Source organism: Lottia gigantea, assembly GCF_000327385.1.
Source record: "Lottia gigantea unplaced genomic scaffold LOTGIsca_85, whole genome shotgun sequence".
Taxonomy (NCBI): domain Eukaryota; kingdom Metazoa; phylum Mollusca; class Gastropoda; family Lottiidae; genus Lottia; species Lottia gigantea.
This window is the reverse complement of record NW_008710807.1, coordinates 361,169-386,788: the sequence shown is the minus strand read 5'-3', so window position 1 is coordinate 386,788 and position 25,620 is coordinate 361,169. Positions and strand designations below refer to the sequence as shown.

Genomic DNA, 25,620 nt, shown 5'->3' with positions numbered 1-25,620 from the left:
GTTGAAATAACAACTGTCCACCATCAAAAGCTTTATCTTATTTGTTTTATTTTTGTTTTGAATTGTTATGAGATGAATTACATCTTACTTTAACTAGTTCATATAGCTGTTTTATACCTTGATGATTTCAAATGTCAAAATTTTACAATTTCATATCATGTATTTCAAATTGTATATGGAAAATATTCATTTTTTTGGCATGATGCAACTGTTTTTGGTGTGTAATTCTTGAAATATGATTGGACTCGTATAATTTGAACCAATCATGTTAGGAATACTAATTCAACTTTCGTTGGTTTAAAATTATTGAAAAATGATTGGACAAACTATGATTTAAACCAAATAGTTTTTGTCTAAGATATGATAGTTTTTTGATTACCTTTTTGGACTAATAAAAGTCAACTGCAATTATGAAAACTGTGCAAAATTTTAATGCATCGTTAGATGTTTTGATGAATTTTTGAAAAGTTGTGAATTATCACATGAATAATTTTGAAAACTGTATTTGAAATCACAAGTATATTTAATTAAGCAAAGTAAAAACCTTGCTATTGTCGAGTTATGTTGTTTTGTTAATCTTAAATAAAACCAAAGTAGGCTCAGAAACTGTTTTCTACAGTGTAGTACTTAGTTATTTTCCAAATCTTTTAATTTTAGTCACAATTAACCAAATATTATGCAATTTATATCTTTATTAGTTTTATTATTAATCATCTGCTTTTTATTTAATTTATATTGAGTTTTAATAGTGTTCATTATCTGTATAGTTGTACAACAGTAAGGAATCTGTATAGTTGTACAACGGTTAAGGATCTGTATATTTGTACAACAGTAAAAGATCTGTATATTTGTACAACAGTAAGGAATCTGTATAGTTGTACAACGGTTAAGGATCTGTATATTTGTACAACAGTAAAGGATCTGTATATTTGTACAACAGTAAAGGATCTGTATGGTTGTACAACAGTAAAGGATCTGTATAGTTGTTTTATTTAATTTATATTGAGTTTTAATAGTGTTCATTATCTGTATAGTTGTACAACAGTAAGGATCTGTATATTTGTACAACAGTAAAGGATCTGTATGGTTGTACAACAGTAAAGGATCTGTATAGTTGTACAAAAGTAAAGAATCTGTGTAGTTGTACAACAGTTAAGGATCTGTACAGTTGTACAACAGTAAAGGGATACATTCTTTGAAATATTTGCTTAACTTAACTTGATAGAGCTCAAATATTTGGCATAAGCACTGGGGCCTTATTCTTGAAAACTTAACTTAAGTCTTAGGAAGAATTTAGTGTTTCAATAATCTGATTGGTCAATCACTAATCAATTTTAAATTAAGTTTTGTTATCCAATCAGAAAACTGTATTCTGTAAAATCTGGATTTTATTTGAGTTTAGTTTTGGAGAATAAGGCCATTGGTATACTTTCTGTCAGTACAGAATGGCAATCAGAATTATGGAATTGTAATGGTACTGTTTGCAGATTCAAATGCCGGAAAGTGTTAAAGTTAGCCTATATTGAGCTCTAACAGCTGGTCAATATTAAGACTGTATACCTCAAACAGAAGTTAAATTGCTCTTCAGTGTGTCTCACTCTGCAGAGATTGCATTATGTCTTTAAAGGATAAAAATTGTTCACTATTTATCATATAATTGGGAGTACAATGCACATCCTTGTTTCTTTAGAATATATTTTGAAAAAAATCTCTCTCACCATATATATTAATTTGTTATTTGCTATACTTCTGTTATTGGCATTTGTAACAATTTACCATTAAACTAAATTAGCAAAATTTTGATAGCATTTTCCTAGTATTGCATTTTCTGCCTTGCTATATCTCTTATTGGCAATTGTAGTAATTTAGCATTGAGCTAAACTAGCAAAATTTGATAAAAAATCCCATTTTGTATTTTATTTGATTTATATGAAACATTTATAGCCATTTTGAAATTTTCCAAATGAATTTTATAATATAATTTATCTATCATTCATCTTCGGACATGTTGTATTATAGAATGTGAAAGAGTTCAAGGGATTTTAAAGAGATTTTCTAATCTTTGTATCTGTATCGGACACACTGATAGCATTAATTTACACCATTCCAATTTTCAATCAGATGTCTTTGGTTCCTGCAATTCCATTAAAACTTGACATTTAGTGAAGTCACTATGGCAAAAGATGCTTATAATATTCAAGTGCTGTGAAAAACCCTTAGTTTTAGTGTAATTGCAAGACTCGCAGATGTCTGATTGAAAATTAGAATGGTGCAAATTGATGCTATCATTGTCCTCGATACACATTAAAAGTTCAGGAAACTTCGTTACAAACCCAAAGTTTTAATATATCTGTTGTATAATGTAATGTATATAAGGTTGAAGTATTATATTCTATGAGATATATTGTTGTCTTGAGTGATTCGTATGGTGTGTGGATGTTGTAGGTAGATTCCATGGTTCCTGGAAGGTTGTCAGGCATATTGAACTTGCAGACTCGATGCTTTTCTCTCAGAAATTTAACTGAATTAATTGGTATAAGTTTAATAAGGTAATATAAGTTATTATACGCCCGTTGGTATAATTTAAATATAGGTGAATATAGGTATTATTGAAGCCCACAGTTTTTCTATTTTTTTGACTATTTAGATTTAAGGGATCCAGTCGTCTAATTATATATCAGCAGATAAAGGTCAATGTCAGCTATCTGTGTCCCTTTTCAGAAAAAAATCTGACATCTATGTTGACTGCAATTGATGAAAGATGAAGGTAACAAATAGAAACACCAGTCATCAAAGTTTCATCTTGAAGTGTGTTTTGTGTAGAATTGCACACAATATTTAGGTGACTGCATACCTTAATGATCATGTGTCCCATTTTACTAAAAGTCATCAATTGATCATTTTGTCGGAAGTATGATTCTTTTCAAGGTAAAATACCACTCAATACTTATGACAAATTACAAATTATTATCATAACAGGGCCCAGAAGTTTGAATTAACCAAAATATAGAAAATCTGTTATAAAGGCTTTTACTATATGGAGGCATATAATAAGCATAACAAATATTTTATGCATTTAATAATGATACATCATTTTGTATGTTATATTGTTTAAAGTGATGTTAGATGGAAATATTTTCAATATCTTTAGTGATCTGTAGCTTTAATCTCCATTAGTCTCTTTAATTTAAGATCTTTGTATGTTATTATATTTTGAATTTTTGTCTTTAAACTATGAGTTTGATAACCTATTTACATGATTTTTGTACTAGATTCTTACATTAGTTCCCATTGTCTCATAGTATCTTAGATTCTGTTTACACCATTCAGTTGGTTAATTAATTAATTAAAGAGATTGTAAAGACACTTTTTAAACTTTGTATGTGTATTGGGGACAATTTTCGCATGGACTTCCACCATTATTCTATCAGATTTCTGCCATTCCATTAAAAAAACTTAGCATTTATGACGTCACTATTGCAAATAAGCAGATTTAGCGAAAGTGACCTCATGAAATGCTTACTTTTAGTACAATTGCAAGAACTACAGATGTCTGATTGAAAATTGGAATGGTGTACATTGATGCTAACAGTGTCCCCGATACACATAAAGAATTAATAAAAAGCTTATAAATTATAACATTTGGTGCTACAGTAGGCCTACTACATAGAAAAACTTATTGAGCTTTCTTTTAAAAACTTTTTCCAACTATACACTTATTTTTAAGCGTTAATTTTGAATAATTTATTGGTAGGGATCAAATTATATAACAGAACACAATTTTATGTTATGCTACGCCACATTTCATCTGACGAAAAGTTGTTTACAATCAAACCCAAGAGCAGTAAACCATATAAACTGATAATGACAATGTAAATTGTTGAAACGTTGTGTACAATAAAACCCAGGAGCAGTATACCATATAAACTGATGATGACAATGTAAATTGTTGAAACGTTGTGTACAATAAAACCCAGGAGTAGTATACTATATAAACTGATAATGACGATGTTAATTGTTGAAACTCAGAAGTGGTATACCATATAAACAACGTAAACTGTTGAAATGTTGTGTACACTCAGAAGTAGTATACCATAAATTGTGTTCTGTTATTAAAAACTATACACTGTACATACTAAAATCACTTGTTACAGTCTGTTGATCCTTGATATGTATTTCTTTTCTGACTCTATTTTTGTCTGCTGATGATGGCAATTCCTTTAATAGTTTTGATGCAGTCGATCTTTTGCCCAGACCTTGCTAACTTTGTATTCCAAGAGATACTTTTCTCACATATTTGTTGAATTTCTTGGATTTCAGAGTTAGGCCAGGTCAGTTGTAGCAAATGATCTTAGTTTCTTATTAATCGCTAAAACATACCTTGCAATGTAAATATGTTCTATACAATATTCTGTACCAGTCTCCTATATGTTGTCACAATTTACATTTTACATTGTCTTTGTGAAGGGCAAGTGATTCTCTATTCTGTAAATAATGTAAGAATTTCTGTTTGAAAGATTTTGAGCCAGAACGTGAAGGTGGGATTAAGTCTGCTGGTGTTTCAAAGAATTTGAATCTGTAGCAATCACCCCAAGCATAACGCCCATATTGATGACCCATAGCAACTACAAGGAGCTTAAAGCTCAGAGATTCTGACTCCTCAGGTTGATGAGAAGATCTAAGCTTTGGGTCGAACCACTGACAGCACTTACAGTTTCAGCGCATTCAGGTGACCCAATCCAGCCATTGTTAGTGTCTGTCTACTGTTTGACACCCCGCAACTATCATTGAGATCTTCCACTCATGCATTTTTCTACCAATTTTAAACCATATTTGTATGATTGGACAAGTTCATTTATAAAATTAGGGGTGTTTGATGTTATCTGTAAAATTGTTAGCCCTAGTCCCACTTAGCTATTTTTGGCTTGAAATCTTCCATCTGGAAATTTCCATTAATATTTGTATTTAAATACCTTAGCTTCCAATTTAAATTTCAATAATTTAGTTTTTGCAAATCATTCTTCCTGCCAGATTCATAAAGTTCAAATTGCACGTGCATTGTGTCAAGATGCACATGCATTTTGGTATAGTCAAATGTAGTTTATATATACCAATTTATTCCAATACTGCAGCATTTTTACCCAATTTGTGTTGTTTCTGTGAATTGTTATTATTAGGTAAATTAACTCAAAGGCATTCTGAGGGAAGCAAGGAATTGAATTGGACTCTTCTGAGCCTCTGTGTTATCCAATCAGAAGAGGACAAAACCAAACTAGATTCAATTTCCAAACTTTTGATTGGATGTAACAGAGAGGAGGAACCCAAAATATTAGATGGATGAGAACAGGAAACCCATTTTATGTTTTATAAAATACCAGTGACCTTTATGGCTGGTACAAATTCTCCCTTGCTTTCCTTGTGCCCTTGGACATAGTTAAAATTTTATCCATATTGCATGAGTAGCTAATATTATTGCCAAATAAATAGTCATATTGGCTTCCAAATTTCCTTTTTGAATGGAATACAATTGGCAATCTCTTTATACATTAAACCTGGTATTCTGCGATTAGCATATTTCTAAAGAATGGTTTCAATTTAAAGGGATACAACCATTTAAATATTTCTTGGTCATTAAAGGGATTCAGCCATTTATATAAATACTTAGTTATTAAAGGGATATAGCTGTTTGAAAATTTTCTTTGTAATTCTAGAGCTATTCAGCTATATGTATCTCTTGTTAAAGTGATAATTTTGGCATGTAGTTTGCCTTCAATAGCTTAAAAACTTACATTAAAGCTAGTCTAAGCTACTGGGTCTCCATTTAGTGTACAAAAGCTGGAAACAGTCTCTCTAAGAAAATAGCAATAACCTTTACATCATCTTCACAATCTCACAAAGTTCATCTTATACCTTGACTGCAATAGTCACCTTGCTTGTACCATGGAAGTTTGTAAATGAAGCTTTTGAGTAGATAGTACGCAAGCGAATACAGGCAGAGGAATTTCTGTCAGGACTCTTGATTGGCTAACGTACAATCCAATCAAATCTCTGTATCTACAAACTTCCCTGATACAAGAAATGTGACTATTGCAGTCAAGGTATAAGACAAAGTTTATAATAGCTTGACAATGTGAAGATGCTTTTATGTTTACAATTTCTTCAACCCAATTCTGATTTAAGAGCAGCATTGAATGTCCTTTTTCAAAAAAATTAAATTATGCAAGGAATCTCTTGAATTGCCAAATATTCTTTCTTTTTAATTATTTTGTAATATTTTTTGTCTTTTATTGACCAATTACATAGCAATATTATGTGTTCTTCTGTTATTGAATAAATTTTTGAAAATAATCAACATCTTTGTTCTATATTAATAAAAAAAAAGTACCAAGTACGATTTGCACCGCAAAATGACACCCAGAATCCAAAACAACATATTGTCGAAACAATTGGTAGCAGCTAATGATCTCTTCATATGAGTAAGTATATCAATCATAAATGAGTAAGTATTTCATAATGAAAAGTGGTAGCAGCTAATGATCTCTTCATATGAGTAAGTATATCAATCATAAATGAGTAAGTATATCAATCATAAATGAGTAAGTATTTCAATCATAAATGAGTAAGTATTTCATAACAAAAGTGGAACAAGATAAATCATTTCAATGCCATACAGTGTGCAATGGTGACAAGCCTGCTCTTTTTCGATTTCCAACTGTTGAGGGATCTTAAACGTCACAGGGGCCTCAATTTATTTTTCTATGTCATATGAATATCAAAAATACAGTGGAATAATCCTGTTTGATTTTATGACCTTCAAGGACTGATTGGCTGTGCATATACACCAATCATCTGCAGCATTAAAAAACCAACACCTAAAATATATCTGTTAAATTTTAGTTTTTTTTCATAATAATATGAATAATAATAATAATAATAAAATTCACATAAAATTAGATAAGATTTCTTGTCATGATTATATTAAACCCTTATATGGTATAAACATCTCATGAGAACACAATGTTTTCTTTAAAAGAGATTGTAAAGAGGTTTTCTTAATGTTTCTTGTGTATCAGGTACACAGATAGCATTGATTTACACCATTCTAATTTTCAATCAGACGTCCATAGTTCCTGTAATAATAGACACCAATAACTATATTGCTTATAACTAAGTGATAATATAAAACACTTAGTTTTAGTGAAATTGCAAGAACCAACAGACATCTAATTGAAAATTGATGTTATCAATGTCCCCGATGCACATAAAAAGTTTAGAAAAACTCTTTACAATCTCTTAAAAAGTTAATTTATACATATCAATATATTCTTTCTACTCTTCACAATTACTGGCAATTTCAGGTGCAGGTGATACATTGAAAATTATCAAGAAAAATGGTCCATTTCAAAAAAGCCAATAAGCATTACTAATAATCACTGGTAATTGTTAGACAAAGGTTACTGTATAATTGTCAATATAATGTACATACTACTTACTCTTGAGTAAATTTTGAAAAATCTTTTATTACCATAGATAATAGCCACCTTTCTTGTATCAGCGAACGCAGTAATTTCATTGGTTGTAAGCTAGCAAATACTGCCAATCAAACCCTTCAACATAAAGAATGTAAAACTTATGTTTGTTACAGTCTCTTTGTTGAAGACTCTGATTGGCTGTATTCTGTAGTGTACAATCAAATTCATTAACAAACTTTCTTATACAAGAAAAGTGGCTGTTACAGTCAAGGAAAGTTACGAAGTTGGCAATAGCTTGGCACTGTGAAGATGAGTCAAGCTATAGGCAAAGTTGGCAATAGCTTGGCACTGTGAAGATGAGTCAAGGTATAAGACAAAGTTGGCAATAGTTTGACATTGTGAAGATGAGTCAAGGTATAAGACAAAGTTGGCAATAGCTTGACATTGTGAAGATGGCCCAGACTCCGCTATTACCAATATTTGTGAAGAGAAGATTTGAATGGTTTGTTAGTGAAAACATTATTTGATAAAAACATTTGATAACTGTACATAACAGTAAAACATTATATATACAAATCTATACACAATACAAGATAAATATATTCTTAATGATGATAGTGGTAAATCTTTTAGTTGACTTCAATTCATGATTTGGGTTAAAAAAAAGAGTTTTTGTGAACTTCGTTTATGATAACTTTAGTAAGTCTTTTAATTGACTTCAATTCATGATTTCAGTTAAAAAGAGTTTTTGTGAACTTAATTTAAATATTAATGATATAATATGTTTGAATGTTTGATGAGTTAAATTAAATTAAATTAAATGATTTGATTATGACATGTGAAACCACTGACAGTTTTTGTGAAGTTATTTTTAAGATTTGTAATAAGATTTTTATAAATTTATATTCGATATAATATTCGAGAATCTTTTAGCTAACTTAAAGATACAGATGTGCCAATTTGTGGGGTTGATTTGAGTCTTAAATATATGTATATTAATATTGCTTCAAAAACATCTCATACTAAAAATATCTTTTCTTATTTCTATAGATATTATTTCTATATATGGCAGTATCTAAAAAAAAGACGACTCGTCTTTTCACTTTCAAACGAAGATAATTCTGGACACACATGGATTTAAAGACTCCAATTTTGGCGGTGAGCTGTGAACACTATTACTGATTGGCTTAGATAAAAAAATTTCCTGTTTCTGAGACTTAAGTAGGATTGGTCAAAAAATGGCACACCTGTCCCTTTAAATTTATGATTTTACGTGAACATTTTAAAAAGTGTTTTTTTTCTTCCAACTTTTGATAAATTCTTGTATGAAGTATGATGCAAACTTCTAATTTCTTTGCTCTTGTTTGGAACTATCAAATCATAAAATTATAAACTGATACTATGGCATTTGATAATTTGTCCGCGTTGTATCAAAAAAATGAAAAACTCTTAAGATCCCGATAATTTCAAATTAATCCAAATATTAGCAAAAAATTTTTGAAAAAAAAATTCATACTGCAGGAATAAGTTAAATATAAAATAAATAAAATTTTCTGTATTTCAGAATCTTAAAACAATGCAAAATGCAAATGTTCACAAAACACATCGTTTGACTGTACACTGAACACCTTACTTTAATGGAAATTTTTATAAAAAAAACTTGATAAAAATTCCGAAGCCAGCAGCAGTAAAGGGAGATAACTATAAATGCATGATACAGATTATAAATTGTGACAATATAAAAATGAAATATTATGCTCTAAATGATCATACAAATATAAAATTCTATTTAAAAATTCCAGTAGATTCCTAACTGTCACAAAAATTGTTTACGAACTTGCCAGAACATCCCACTTGCAAAAGAAGCCCCTAATGTTTGAATATATAGAAAACCCTTAATGTATTGGCTAAGCCGCAAGTTCGTAATAACTAAAGGCAAAACAAGACCTTATGATTGAATTTGATATATAGAAAACTCTTATGTATTTGGTGCGCAGCAAGCCCCTTGTGATAAAATGTGCTCATATATGAAAGACATTTGGATTTCAAAAAGTATAGACAGGGACACAAATATAAACGATTAAAAACAATTTGCACCAATATTGAACGTTAGATGTAAATGCATATAAGTAGATATGAGGAATATAATTCGAGTGGTTATATACACTACTGGGCCTTGTGCCACAAAAAAACTTACAATTCCATTTCATCCCAGGTATGAGGTTTCTCAATGTTAAATTCTACACTTGCGACGAATTCTTATTGTAGGATTTCATGTGGAACGAGGTGTAGTCAACCTTTTGAATATAAAAATACACAACTAAAAAAAAGTATAATCCCTGAATCAATTTGCTGCACTCTGTTTTCTTTAGATGTTATTTTCTCTTGAAATTTTCGTAAGTCAGTTTACCAAATATCATAGAATTTAAAACTTTTTTTAAGTATATTTTGTACCAATATGGTGGATTGATCAAGGCCTTATCCCCATTTTCATCCAAACTATTTACATGTGTTTATCATTCTAAACTAAGTAACATATCTGTGGTGATTTTTTTTTTTTGAGTTTACGAATGGCTCCAACAAATATTCCGCTGTTTCTTGTTTTCATTGTCTCCAATGTTAAAGATCATTGAGGAATTCTTAACATCGCAAAATGATCAAAGAACAGCAAATTGAACCAAGGGCAGACAACTCTTAAATATATTAATGATTATCATGTAATGAAAAATTTAAAGGTGGCATGCCGAAAGATCCTGGATGTCCAGGTCCATGAAAGGGTGGCCCACTGTTTATACCTTGTCCCATTGGCCGCACATCAAAACCATGGGGATTATGTCCTAATAAGCTATTAATAGCCATGGCATTATGTAATTGTTGTCCAGGATGACCACGATTATGATATAATGCACTATTTTGATGATGATGTTGCAAAGAATTCGGGTCCATTCCATGTTGCTGTAACATGTGATTCCCGTGGGGAAACTTTATCGGAGAAATATTCAACGAATCACCTTGAGAATTGTTCACATCCGAAAAAATATTGCTCAAACCGAAATTCGACATTAAATGTGGTGCCATGGCAACGTTTCCAGAATGAGGCGTTATCTGAGGAGCACTTGAAGCACTTACATGGTTCATTCCAAAACCCGGCTGGAAATTCAGACCGGGTAAACTGTTTTGTGGGCGTGACGGATTGAACAAAGGATTAAAAGAAACACCGATATCAGAGTTTTTGGGTCCTGGCCCAGTATTTGGACGTGATCCACCGAACAAATTACTGTGCAAAAAGGAAGGTCCATCTCCTTGAAGGTTTCGATTAGGATTCGGAGATAAATTAGGCACAGAGAAATAAGGTGGCATTCCTTGATTAGAGTCAAAGATTGAATGAGCTAAATTCGTGTCCATTTCGGGATTAAACACTTGAGGTTTGCTCTTTTTGCTACTTTGTTTCCGTGATTGTGATTTTTGCCGAGGGTGTTGCGACGGGGCACTTGGCATATCTCTATGAGATAAAGGATTGTTTTGGGAACTCGTATTTTGCGACGGTATCTGATGATTTTGTGAGCTCCCCGATCCAGAATTCTGCTGCTGAGATTGCTTATTTGGTTTATTCTGGTGTTGACTTGACGTGGATTTTCTCATGTTATTTTGGTTTAAGTTGGAACTGGAGTCATAATGTACACTACTGGAGGGTCTTGGCACTGTATTGTTTGTGTTATTTTCAAAGCGATTAGCACCAAATGAAGCACTCGAAGATAAACCTGGTCCACGCGGTTGAAAATTTTGATCGAATGGTGGCTGATGTGTCAAACGCGAGCGCTCGTTGCTTTGAACAGGGGGATGCCGTAAAGGTGGAGTGGTGAGAGATGACGGTGGTTGATTAAAGTTTGTGGGAGGGAAATATGAAGAAGCACTATTAACTTGAGATCGAGAAGAAGGATTGTGATCCATTGGTCCACTTGTCATGGACCGAGATGGCGTTAGATCCGGTATTCTCTTATTGTTAATATTATTATTGTTTCGAAATTCTGAATGAGAAGATTTGTCCATATTTGGTAAATTCAGCCGAGGTGGTAACGCAGGGTCCCTTGAAGCACAATCACTCATATCGGACATTCCAAAATTAAACATGTTCTGATTTGGAGGTCCATTGGACATCTGTCGAGAGTGTGGTCTACTGTTTCTCAAATCCACTCCCAGCATATTCATGGTAGGACCTTGATGAGGATTCTGATTATCCTGTGAATTAGGTTGTCCTGGTGGCTGCAATGGTAGCGAGGGGTAAAATGGATTGTGGCCATGCGAAGGTAGACCAGGGTTATTCACGGAACTTGATGACGAAGACACTACTGAGGATGCAGAAGTCAGGCTAAAGCTGAAGGGTGTGGAAGAGCTCGACATGCCGTCAGCTAAACTGTTAGAATGAGTAGTTGATGTCAAATTCATACCAATACTTGTGAAGTTGAAGCTTTCTGACGAATCTGGCTGAGGTCTTCCATAGCAGTTGTTGAGTTGAGAGTTGTCTTGCGATTGTCGTCCATCGTTGCTTCGGCTTGGACTGGATTGAACAAAATTATCAGCAGAGTAAATACTATTTCTAGATCTTTGAGATGGTGCATCAGAATTAGATCCAGAGCTGTTCCTCGAAGGTGGCTTAACAGGGGATGTTTCAATGTGAGAAAGTTTAGGGATGGATGCAATAGGTGAAGGGAACAATGGTTCATTATTGGTGCAAGGAAGTTCCGGAGGTGGGAAGATAGGAGAAGCATCAGGAACTCTAGACATACTGTTCATTGGACCGAATCCATGACCACCTCTGTTGTTTCCCAAGTTTATGTTTGGCGGTGATACAATACTTTGGTCTTGATTTAATCCATCCTGCATGGTTCCCATTGTGACGTTCGGTGGTGAGATGATGTCTGTGTTCTGATTGGGTCTGTTTGGTGGATTCATATCTCTAGAGGATGTTCCCATTGTGACATTGGGTGGAGACACAATGCTCTGATTTGGCTGTTCCAAGCTGTTCCTCATGTTCATGGTGCTAGGTGACATCAGACTGTGAGCTGGAGAATGATGGGCAGGAGATTTGTGTTGTGAGAAGCCATCTTGGGAAGGTACCATTGACGATTGTCTTTGGGTTGTTGGCATATGGGACAACGGCACAGTGGTCTGAGACTGATTTGAAGGTTGGTGCTGGGGTGAAGGATGCATAGCATGAGGAGATTGAGTCGGCTTTGAGGAATTCTGAGATTGGGATGGAGATTGATAAGGAGGAGTCTTGTGTTTATGGTGATCATTTCTTTGAGGCTGATGCATCAATGGCGGCGGTTCCATTTGATGTCTGCTTGGAACTGCTGGAGGTTTGGACACCACTTCATCCTTTTGAGTCTGACCTGGTGTTTTATTTGGTGGGGGTGGAGGTGGAAGAGCAGGTTCTGGCTCAGGAACACTTTTGACAGGTTCCGGAAAGGTACAGGGTACAGACACAGGCGGTGGGGTGGGGTCTTTCAGCACTGTTGGCGCCGAGGTGGTGACAGGAGTCAACTCTTCCAAAGGTTCTAACATTTTGACCATTGATGAAGGAACTAAATCATTCGGCTGGCTGAGATCTACATTTTGGGATTGAAGTAGATTGTCTAAGCTTTGTTCTATGGCTAAGGCTTGTTGTTCTGGGGTGGGTGAAAGAGGGACCTTCTCCAAGGGTGCAGGCTCCTCTTCTTGTTCTTTGGCTTCTTTTGACTTCTTCTTTTTGCTAGATTTTGATTTGGTTCTGGGGGATTTGGTAGTTTTGTTATTGTTGTCTGACTTCATGTTTAGAGTTTGAGACAAAACACTGTCCAACATGTCAAAATTATGGGATATAGAATTTGTGTCTTTGGATCCCTTTTGGTTCTCATTGTTAGATTTGGATGTATTGAGGGATCCCAGAACACTTTTTCGAACAGGAGATACTTCTGGTGGACTATCATCTTGAAAATCGTAAATGGACATCCGTGACTCAGCTGCTTGCGACACAGGAGTCGCAAGTTCCGGAAGATTTTGACCAGAATTTCCTTTCTCTTTCCCACTTTTCTTTCGCTTCTTGCTTGCAGGTAAATCAGAATCTTCAGATTTCGATTTCTTTTTACTTGCTTTCTTTGGCGGCGTTTCTGCAAAAGATGAATCTAGTTTCTCAACTTGGTCTAAGACATCAGAGAGTTGCGATTCTGAAAAGGTGATTTCTTCCGGGATATCAAAAACTGGACCATTTAAGGTAGGGGTATGAAGAGCTGAATTATCGTCACTCATGGCTTCCTGTCGTTTTTTCTTCTTGCTGGATTTCTTATTCAGTTTTGGGGTGTCCAAGGAGTCTTGTGGACTCTTCTGAGACTTCTGTTTTGATTTTTTACTCGGCGGAGTTTCGCAAGCGGCTGCTGCTTGCTGAACTTCTTCTTCTGTTGGGATATTGATTGATAAAGCATCATCAGGAGACTGAAAAGACATGAAAAATCACATGAATCATTGGTTATACTCAGAATATTTAGAAATATGCTCTATCGACGAATTGAAATTTACGTATCAATCAGCAAAAAAGAAAGTATTTTCCCTGAATCTTAAGTCAATTTCTAAGCTAATAACAGGGATGACATTTGCATAAACAGAATCCACAAAACCTAATCTAAGCTACCAACAATGTAAAAATTTTAACCCTGGACTGTGACATAAGCTTGTTTTTTTTTTAATTCTAACTATAGAGAAATCAAAAACTGGCAGAACCCACACAGAGCCATATCTAATAAGACAGAATATCAAAACAGAAATCATAAGCAGTACCTTCAATATGGAATCCATATTAATGGAAGTGATGTCATCAGCTTTACCCTTTGGCGTGGATTCTGGAGTCTTCAAACTCTTTTGGGGAGATGCACTTCCATCATCTTCAGTATCCCCAGCACTGGTGTCAATCCGCAGTGGATTGTCTTCATTGGCTGGATTATAAAAACCCACAACCTCTTCAGCAGCTTTAGCAAGGATGTCAGTCATAGCAACAGAGTCTTCAGTACTCAATCCATGCTCCAAGATATTGCTTGCAGTACCAGCCACAGTTGTCTCTTGGGCACATTCAGTTACCATCATCTCAGTTTCTGATACTGCTGGAGTTTGATTCTCTGGCGGAGGCGAGGATTTAGTTTTGGACTTCTTTGCTGATGGTTGCTTGGGAATAATCTTCTTCTTCCCTGCTGATTTTTTAGCATTCGGAATCGGGGCAGCAGTTGTGGTCGTAGTTGCCGTGGTGAGAGAGGCTTGAGTTGCAGGAGATGTGGCGTTTGGTTGAGGAGGTGGAACTCTTCCCAAGACCTGCATCGTTACTGGATCCACCAGAACACTCATCTGCTGTCCATCAATAGGTAAAGTCAACAATATAGATCCATTGGGACCAATAGCTGGACCAGGAGCTCCCATTCCAGGGTTTAATGCAGGTGGGGGAGCTTGAGGATTGCCAAGGGCTTTTGGATCTGGTACAACTGCTCTGATACCAGCTTGGACGGGATTTCGTGGTAACATGGTGGCATCTGTGGTTTGCTGAACAGAACCATCAACCTTTGGAGCACCAGAATTTTGAATTTGTGGCGTCATAATGCTTTGTGTAGCTGAGGTAGCCATGACGGTGTTGCTCATGGTGGGTGCTGAAGTGGTTATAGCCTGTGGTGGTTGTTGGCTGTTCAGTTGATCAGGAAACATCATGTTTGGTTGCTGCATCTGAGCTTGAGATCCAATCGGGAATCCTTGAGGACCCATCAACAACTGGTTGTTCATATCCATACTGGGCATGTTTCCAATGACCCCATTGGGCTGCACAACCATGCCCCCTTGTTGGAGAGGCATTTGAACACTTGTATTATTTGTGACAACATTGGGCTGACTGTTCATCAGTGTCTGGGCATTCTGAACAACTGGTATTACCTGACCATTTGGCAGAATTAAAGCAGACGGCAACTGGTTCTGTTGATTCTGCATTGCATTCAGAGTCAGCATATTACCGTTCTGATTGGCTGGGAGAATTATTCCAGAATTTTGATTGGCTACACCATTATTAGAAGGCATCTGAACAAACTGTTGTTGGAACACATTCTGGTTTCCAGGAAGTGACACTTGTTGTTGACCCTGCATGGGTAAAGTCTGCATCATATTGGGTTGCAACATTGTATTTTGGGGCATCATATTCATAGGATTCTGTTGGGGTTGGATTATGTTCACAGGGCCTTGAGAAGTCATTACTGTCATATTCATCTGTTCTTGTAAATTGTTATTTATCACAGGGCCTGGTTGTTGTCCTGCAGACCCCTTCTTCAGATTCTTGTCCTTTTTTCCCCCTTTCTGTATAGTCATGTTCTGCTGTTGTTCTGGAGGTACCACATTTGTGACGCCTGCCATTACAGGGACGCCTTGTTCATTCACCATTATCAACTGTCCTTGTGGATTCATGAACATATTTCCTAACCCCATATTGGGCATGTTTGGCATTAAAATATTTTGATTTGGATTCAACGCCATGTTCTGCATGTTGACCATCATGTTGCCTTGGTTGGGTATTTGAGGTACACCAGTCTGCCCCACGGACATGATTGGAGGGGCTGCGGAGGTGACAGAAGTCACTGAGCTAGCACTATTCACAGAATTAGGGACTTGTCCAATATTAGCCACATTTGGCACTGAGCCTGGCACTGTCATTGTGTTAATTGAAGAGGTCACGGTTAAGTTTTCCTGTGCGCTATTGATAATCGACATTGAAGATGTCACATCCATTTGAGAATCTGCTGTGGTCATACTCTGAGCTGTCGTAGCCTTTGATAGATTAGGCTGACTCGAGGGCACAGACGTCAGCACAGCATTTTGAGGATTTGAAGCCACAGATGCAAGAGTCTGTAACGCATGATTGGGATCGTCCATCGCAGATGAAGTTGTCGTCAAATCGCGAGAAGCAGACGTATTGTCAGGACTGGGTTGTCGCGAGAATTCGCTTATCCCCGCATCCTGCATGGCCATTTGTAACAATCCTAAACCAGTGGGACTTTTATCCATCATTAAATTTTGATTGTTTGTCAGTTGATTCATGGGCACCACAACTTGTCCATTAGGGGTCATCAACACTTGATTGCCATTCGGAAAGGGGCTGTTCACCATCATATTTTGATTCTGTACACCACTGAACATCCCTTGGAACATATTTCCTAAAGATTGTGCAGCTTCTTCTGCTTTCTTAGCTTCTAATTGCGAGCTAACTACATTCTTTCTTTTGGATTTCCCTTTAGTTTTATCATCCTCTTTCGGACTCAAGCTTTCCATGACTTCACCATTAGGAAGGCCAGCTGAAGACTGGAGTCTGGCTGCCTTCCATTGAGAATCAACCAATAAACCTACAAATATAAAAAAGTCATTTACAAAAAGATATTCAACATGTGTACCAGATTGAAACTTGTCCATTGGATTCCCTTTGGAAGCAATCATCTAACTTTCTAAGCCATGTCCATTCAATTATTTACAGAAATGAGGCATTATTCTCTAAAGATATATCCAGGTTTTAAGAAATACAGAAATCTGATTGGATGATTAAACTGAATTAAAAATCAATTAGTGTGATTAACCAATCAGAGAACTGGAAAGCATCATCACTTAAGTTTTCAAGAATAAGACCCCTTGGGAAGAAATCTTCTGCAAATTCCCTTTCCCTAATTACTATTCAAGCAGTTAGGTAATCTATTTCAAAATAACAATCAAAATACTCCTACCATTATGTTTGATAATCTGTGAGTAATTATCTCTTTCTAGTTTCACCTCTTCTAATTCTTTCTTTAATTTAGCGATCTCATCAGCTGAAAGAAAAATTTTCACAGGTTAAGTGAGGTATACATTTTGACAGATAAAGATAATTCTTGCTTACCCTATAATGCGCCAGTAAAGATGGGAAATTGTATGCAATGTGCAATGAGCAGAATTTCGCCAGGCCTGGACAGAAGTAAAAGCAAACTTTCAATTTCCAACTGAGAAGAGGTCTCAAATGTGCACAGCCTGTACCAGAAGAGGCTTTGGTTCATGGGCCCATTTCAAAGGCTATGCACTTTTCCATATGAGTAAATCCAATCAATATCATCTGAAGATTTCATGAATATCGCAGCTGATTTTGAAAAATAGAATATGGAAATGAGATACCTTGACATCCAACATATGGTAAATCCATCAGAAGCATGGATGTAAGTTCACGATGATGAAAACAACAATTCATGGAAAATTGGATTGGAATTTGAACCCCTAAGCGAATTTGACTTACCTTGGACCTGGTCTATTTTATCAGATAATAACAGTTCATTTTTCTCTTTAATTTCAGTGATATATCTGGCTGCTCTCTCCATAGTTTCTATCGTACTCTAAAATAAAATGATTGGAGTTTTACATCCTACTTTTCTTCACCTAATAGAGACGTTCATACACTAAAAAGGATCCCCTTTCACTCATTCCCTGAGTCCCTTGCTTTGCATATTTGAATAATTTTATTGTAAATTTCTCCTGAGGTAAGTAGTTTCTTATCAAATCTAAGCTTATTGTATCTACTTCTGAGCTAGGCCCCTGACATTTCAACCAAAAGGCTCCAAGCACTTACCACTTTCTCTGTAGTGTGAGGAAGGGGAGGTAATAAACTCCCAATGTGAACAATCCATTTCTTAATTTTCTCTTTTCTCTTTCTTTCTACATTATTATGAGATAATCTTTTATTGCTGAAATATATACATTTATGAAATTAAACTCTGGAACTTTGGAATACAAAATGAACTTTAATCAGCCACCATGAGAAGACTCCCTTAAACACAAGCTGTGGTATAACTCAAGGAATACAAGGTTGGTCGGATGGAACGAAAAATAAGGGCCTCCTGTGTTACAGATATAATTGGAAATAAAAAAGGGAAGCGAAAAGCAGCTATCCATGCCAAATTGCCCTCATTGCACACTGCATGGGGCAATGAATACAAGACATCTGATCTATAACTTACTCATTATTATCAGGAGTGGTATTGGCAGGCCACACCTGTGGATTATCTTCTGGTGTACCATTCATGATTCCACCATTACTAATATACATAGCATTTTCATTATTCTCTAGAAATACAGAATAAAATACCTAATATGTCAACTGAACTGGATTCTTATTCTAGTCAACATTTCTCCAAAACTTTTATGACCAATTTGTGTCATAAGTGTTAGATTTTGCATTGAAAAACAGCAGGCTTTTAGACACAAATTGGTCATAAGATTTTTTAAGAAACAAGGGTCTGTTTTACAATAAATACTTTTATGGATTTAAATGTGTTGGCTCAACTGTACTGGATTCTTAATTCTGGTACCCATTTCCCAAAATGTTTTATGACCAATTTGTGTCATAAGAATTTTTCAAAAAGTGACAATGTGAACAGGATGACACATCAAAACTCATGGTACTTACTGCTAATCCAATTTATTTGGCAAGATGAGAAAAGCATGACAATTTGCAAGATATGGCAACTGCCAAATGCCAAGTAAAATATGAATCATAAACTTATATGCATCTGCAAATCTGTAAATTATGAATCATATTCATTCCATCCCATGTCATTTCGTCAAGTAATGTTTCAGTATGGTTGTTGATTTAAATAGAAACTCTTTGTAACAAACAAACAAACATCCATTTTCATTATCAATATCACTTTCAAATTAATTGTAGCCTTTAATCACTATTTTATTTTTTAAAAATCAACAAATGTAACTACTTCTTAGGCCCTATTCTGACAAAGTAACATTCAAAACTATCTCAAATAATTATAATTCAGTAAATGTTAATGTAATAAAGTTTTTGAAATCCAAGCCTTAGAAACCGTCTAAAGATATCATATGTCATTAGAAAAGGAACAAGTTTTAAAAAAATAGAAAAAATCTGTGCCAATAAACACTCCTGTTTTTTGTTTACAAAATTATTCATCATTCTCTTCTGCGATCTCAACCTATTATTAGCAAAATGTTTCTTAATTTGGGACGAACAGAGCTCCACGACTGTGAAGAAAAATGAAAAGGCTTCAAATTAAATATTCTTTACAAAAAATGAAATAGTTTTTGTTGACAGGTAAAGACTTCAACAAATCAAAAATAGGTCAACACCAATCAAGGTCGGCTCACAAAATGGCCTTAAATTATTCTTATATCGGGCTACTCACCGTGATTAAACTGTCCTGTGTCGTCTGGGGTATCTCCGGTACATTTCGATAATCCGGTAGTTCTTGACTTATTCGCCATTCTTCCATAATTAACGAATAATTAGATAAAGAATACATTTCTTCTTAGTAGCCGCCATTTTCTCGACTAAACATGCATATTCAACACAGCCTCGTTTTGAAATTCGGGGAATACCTTCTGGAGGGAATTCCCTTCTATTTATAGACTTGATTGTAACAAGAGCACCTGCCAATTTCACCCTTGTCTTTGTTCTTTGATTAAGTCACGCCTGTGATACAGTCGTAATATTGCAAATGTCAACGCACACTGCAACGAGATGGATAGAGGGTTAAATTTGACCTAAAACTTATTTATCGACCACAGAGAGATAGAAAAGCGTAATGATACGATGGCTATAGCTTACTCAGGACCAAAAGTAACTGTAAAGTGTAAACTATTTTGATGGACCCAGTCTGATGCTTACTGTTAAATTATCGTTGCCCCTGGTTATTTTTCTTTTTGAAGAGTCCGACATCTGTGGGAAAACTAGCCCTTTGAAAATGTCATTGATTAAAAATTAAGAAGCTCTGACATCAAATCAGGAGTACTGGTCAGGCTACGGGCCTGGTTCTACTTGAACCAATGAAAGGTCGACCTTGCATCTGAGAGCACGTGAATTTTCAACTACTGGTAAGAATTGATACCATCAACCAGACCCCCCCCCCCCCCTTTTTTTTTTTAGACGATGAAAATCTTGATCGTACGTAGGTGCTAGTGGTCTTTGTTTTTTTTTTTATCCGAACCACATGAACCCATATTAAGGCACTACATCGAAAGAGTGAAAAAAAAAAAAAAAAAACAACATTAGTGATGTAGGTTTTAATGTTACAAATAATTAGACACAATTCGTCTTTTAAACAATTTCACACCATTTTGATGGGATATGAAATATAATCCCTTTCCATACGTCTTACACACACTTCCATTCAGGGTGTACTGCAAACATGTCGGGTCTTTTGAGCACTGCACAGCGCACTCTGTTCTCTTCAGGATATAGGAGACATTAAGTGGTGCTAGGTACATCATAGCATTCGCTTCTTCCAACTTGAAGTAATTGTCCAACGTGCTGTTTCTTTCTGAAAAGTTGAATGTCTTATGATTAAAATGAAGTTTTACGTCTTGGGAGGGGGGGGGGGGGGGTGGATTAAAAAAAGAGCTTATGCAATCTCTTCACGGGTTCGATGGTAAATGGAGCAGATTATGGAAACGATAGAATATCGAAAAGTACGAACGGTAGGGTCTGATGCAAACCATGAAATTTAAGCTATCATGAAATATTAAAGCTACCATGAACTATAAAAAGATATTATGGTATATCAAAGCTTCAATGATACACTAAAAGCTATTAAAGCTACATGAAATATTAAAGCTACCATGAAATATTAAAGTCACCATGAAATGGAATATTAAAGCCAACATGAAATATTAAAGCTATCATGAAATCTCCAAGAAACCATAAAATATTTCAGCTGCCATGAACTATTAAAGCAAATGAAATTGAAAACCATATTCGCTTACTTTTCTTTTGACATACATAAGGTCTTGGCTTTTGATTGTCCTCTTCCTTATCTGGTGCATGAAGTTCAAAACAGTTTTCTTTTCTGTCGGCTCTGTGACCATGAACTAGATTCCCGCTTTCCTTATTGTCCCATTTGTATCTAGGCAATCCATCGCCGTTTATCCAAAGATATATGTTACTCTCTACTTCTATCAGGCCAACCCACACGTTTTCACTATTACTGTATTAAAAAAGGTAGTTTTACTTTCATCAATATACCATACAAATCAATTCGGCAAATAGGTGTATAAAAGTGCGACCTCAATAGAATGCTTAGACCACAATAATTTGTTATGACGAATCTGATTGGTCGATAACGAAGTCCTCGAAAAATTATTGTCAGTAATACGGACTATATATGAACCAGACACCACATTCAAATTACATAGTTTCGATGCCTTATGGAGATGCACCTTTCCTTTAAAGTAGGTAATCCACGTTTTGCACAGGTCGTAACTACACCAAGGCATATACCTCATGTCGATTTTGATTTTGGTTAAAAAAATTAAAAATATGAAATCTGCTTAATATATCGTTTATTTGATGTGTACGGTAAATGTAGTTACCGTTTGAAATCTTCTGAATACCATGCGATGAAATATATAACTATCTTCAAAGGCACTAGGATTTTAGCCTCATTAAAAAGATACCCTATTTAGGACCCTGTTAAGCAAACTAAAATTTCAGTCTAATTAGAATTAGCTGGTTCCAATTTTAATTAGACTGACTAAAATTTGAATAGCTTACGACGTTGCTTGTTTCAGTCCGTCTCTCTGTTCTGTAGTTTTGATAATCGGCAGATGTTGACCAAGTTTGGAACATTCTTCGGATGCATTATAAAACGTTTCGGCTTTACTAGTTATCGTATATTTACCTAAAACTAAAAGATGAATGGCCGTGAATGGACATAGATACTTATTAGGCATCGTCGAGCTCTGCAATTCTGCTCTTTATTCTAATCGGATCGATGAGGCTTAGTCTCTTCGCCGGAGAGGGTAGACACTTTATTGGTAAAAGCAGGGGTCATCGAGTTCAAAAGGCTACTTTGACGAACGTTCGCTAGACCCCATCGTATCACAAATACGGATTTTGACGTGGTCTTATTTACCATGTAAGTATTAACGAGGAAGTATGACGAATGGGGGTGTTGTTTGTTTTTTAGACCCTAACTGACGTGGCTTTATTAAAAATAAAAGCTAATAAATAACGGAACGAAGGTTTATAAGACTGTTGTTACAGTAACCTTCACGGTAGACCGCCCGGCTTGGAGCAACGGGAGTGTGGCCAGAAGGAGTTACGTTCTTGCTCAAGAGATCAACATGTACATACCTGGGTCGTAGCAAGCTACTGTTCTTGTCTCTGTACAGATTTCTGTCGACAATTTGCCCTCATTGGTATCCATATATGCACATTGAATTTGGTTATTGTCGGACGGTTCATCGGACTTCCAACATGGCTGCTTCTCCAATGGACTGTTATCGTCGACCCAGGCATAGTTTTGTTCACCAGTTTCAATTTGTTTCAACCCCACCCAAATATCTTTTTCTTGTCCACTGAAACAATTAATATGCCAACTTAACATTACCAGATCCAAGTTATTTAGTCAGCGATGATTGATGTATGATGATGATGATGATGATGGGTGATGATATTCACAACAATGGATGATTGATGGTGATGATTGCTGATGATATTGATTGATTGATCGAATGAACGAACGATAGAATGAATGCATGAGGCTCCTCCCCCCCCCCCCCCAGTTTCAGATTGCTATCATCGAGATCTTTAATGTCTGGTTCTGTGAGCTCACACAAACTAACAATTCTGCCGTCCCGATTTGGTCACGATTCGTCCCCTATTTAATAATTCTTGAAAACGCCACTATTTTCAGTTTTCGTTGATTCGTGAACAATCTAGGAATTTTTACTTTTAGATTTAATCATTTTGAAACAAAACTCACTGTACACCATCGCTCAATATTGGTAACCAGTTTAAGAATTCGTCATAATCTTCACTCGTATGGAGAGTCAGAATTTCTTTCCCATCACTTTCACAATTCGTCACTGCTGTTTCATATGGGACTTTTGTTTTGGTTACTAAATTATATCGTCCTAGAATAAAAAAAAAAGGAAAGGAGTTTTACGCTGTCTGGTGGGCTAATGAAATGGAGTTTAAAGACGGGTTTCCTTTTTTTAGTATCAAATTAAGCAAACTATTTGATTAATTGGTGTTTCTAATGAATTATCATGTATTCTTAATCATAACATTATATTCTTATAGCATATAATTAAGAGTTTTAACCAATCATAAATGTCCATGTATATACAATCTGGATGAACAAAAAAATACTTGTACCCTTCTTGATCGGTCACTCATTGGATTTCTGCTGATAATTCTCTTCTAATTTAGCTAATTATGAATTAATAATTGACATGTGAGACAAACTGGTAATTTTCCAAGTCATTAGAACAGCTCTACTTTCTATTCATATAATTATTAGCATTTTCATTTTTTTAAATGAAAATAAGGGAACCAATTTAAATCCTGTTATTCTCTACCCTTTTGGTCTAATGAAACTTATATTATGTACCCTGATTGCAATTAGCCATCTGTATTGTATTACGGAAAGCAGCTATTTGATTGGATTGTACGATACCGAATACAGCCATTCAGAGCTCTCAACAGAAAAATTGTAAACATTATGTCACATCGGGATTATGATTGGCTGTAGTCGCTGGCGTGTCATCCAATCAAATCGTTGACCGTGATACAAAAAAGGTGCCTATTGCTGTCAAGGTATGAAACGGATTTCGTAATAGTTTGACATTGAGAAGATTGTAAAAGATACATTTGGATGTTTCTGTTGGTGTTTTTTCTGGGAATTCGCTCTTAGAAAAACACAAAACGAAACAATGACTTAAATGCACACCTGATTGATCCGTCTCAAAGATTCAAGCGATTCTTTGCCAAGTCAATATTCTGTTGTTTTGTTTAATAGTGCATTAAGCGCTTCGTGATATATTGAAGATTTATGTCGAGATTTTCTTCAAGTTATATTGAAAAAATTAAGTGCTTCGACCAATCGTTTGTATTTGTTCAAATAACTGTAACTTGGTCGTTTTACAATGGTTTTAGTTGTATCAATATTTTGCTAATACTTCCAATTGTATGATATGGGGTTGTAGCCAAACATATTCGACGACGATCGGGTTATGCCCGATGTATATCTTTTAACGCGTAGGAAGGATGTCATCTTGTATTCTCCGTTGCAAGGTTCAATCGGGATTCAAACAGGACAGCTTGGATAAGTTTGGAAAGAAGATTCATCTTAGGTTGTTTAGTGGGGTACATGTAACGATGCTTAAAAAGGTTTTAGTAGGGTTTATATTGGGTTGTTTAACAGGTTTTATATTGGGTTGTTCAACAGGGTTTTAATGGGTTTTATATTGGGATGCTTAAAAAGGTTTTAGTAGGGTTTATATTGGGTTGTTTAACAGGTTTTATATTGGGTTGTTCAACAGGGTTTTAATTGGTTTTATATTGGGATGCTTTAAAAGGTTTTAGTAGGGTTTATATTGGGTTATTTAACAGGTTTTATATTGGGTTGTTTAACAGGGTTTATATTGGGTTGTTTAACATGGTTTATATTGGGTTGTTTAATATGTTTTTTTATTGGAATGTTTAACAGGGGTTTAGTAGAGTTTATATTGGGTTGTTTAACAGAATTTATATTGGGCTTTATATTGGGTTGTTTAACAGGTTTTATATTGGGTTGTTTAACAGGTTTTATGTTGGGCTGTTTAACAGGGTTTTAGTAGAGCTTATATTGGGTTGTTTAAAAGGGTTTTAGTGGGGTTTATATTCGGTTGTTTAATTTTAGCACGATTCGTGTGAAGGTCTATCTAAGAAATTCTATATAATTAACTTACCAGTATCTACTGCGTTTGAAAACTGTATCCCCAAAACGACGATAAACCACAAAATATTGGAGTCCATCTGAAACTACTCAAGTAAATGTAAAATATTTTAATTACCTTATTGTACACTTATGATAGACAACAAATATCCAAGATTACTGTAGTCTCCAGCCCAAGCACAATCCGAGTTAAAATGAGCAAACATAGGTTTAGTTGGATTGAAAAAGGACAATTCGTCGTTTGAAAAGTGAAGCATTTCCATTCATTGCGCGACGACCTTGTCCACACAGTTACTGTTTATTTATTATTCATTTGATTAACAAATATTTCTTTTCGTGTTTTATTCGTATTGTGGAGACAAAATATTTATTTTTGTAAAAATAAAAGATATTCG

The 25,620-nt window shown here is 35.2% G+C and overlaps 2 protein-coding genes across 2 annotated transcripts; both read right to left on the bottom strand.

Moving 5' to 3' along the window:
- Window positions 1–10,175: 10,175 nt before the first annotated feature.
- On the bottom strand, window positions 10,176–19,772 carry LOTGIDRAFT_169414 (hypothetical protein; the record flags this gene model as incomplete). Its single annotated transcript, XM_009067707.1, has 7 exons — window positions 10,176–13,943; window positions 14,286–16,870; window positions 17,243–17,326; window positions 17,782–17,878; window positions 18,112–18,226; window positions 18,500–18,605; window positions 19,694–19,772. 7 exons carry the CDS (start codon window positions 19,770–19,772, stop codon window positions 10,176–10,178), a joined length of 6,834 nt encoding a protein of 2,277 aa, XP_009065955.1.
- A 785-nt stretch (window positions 19,773–20,557) lies between these two features.
- Window positions 20,558–25,305, bottom strand: LOTGIDRAFT_236669 (hypothetical protein; the record flags this gene model as incomplete). Its single annotated transcript, XM_009067706.1, has 6 exons — window positions 20,558–20,827; window positions 21,270–21,490; window positions 22,057–22,189; window positions 22,639–22,862; window positions 23,270–23,420; window positions 25,239–25,305. 6 exons carry the CDS (start codon window positions 25,303–25,305, stop codon window positions 20,577–20,579), a joined length of 1,047 nt encoding a protein of 348 aa, XP_009065954.1. The 3' UTR covers window positions 20,558–20,576.
- Window positions 25,306–25,620: the final 315 nt, after the last annotated feature.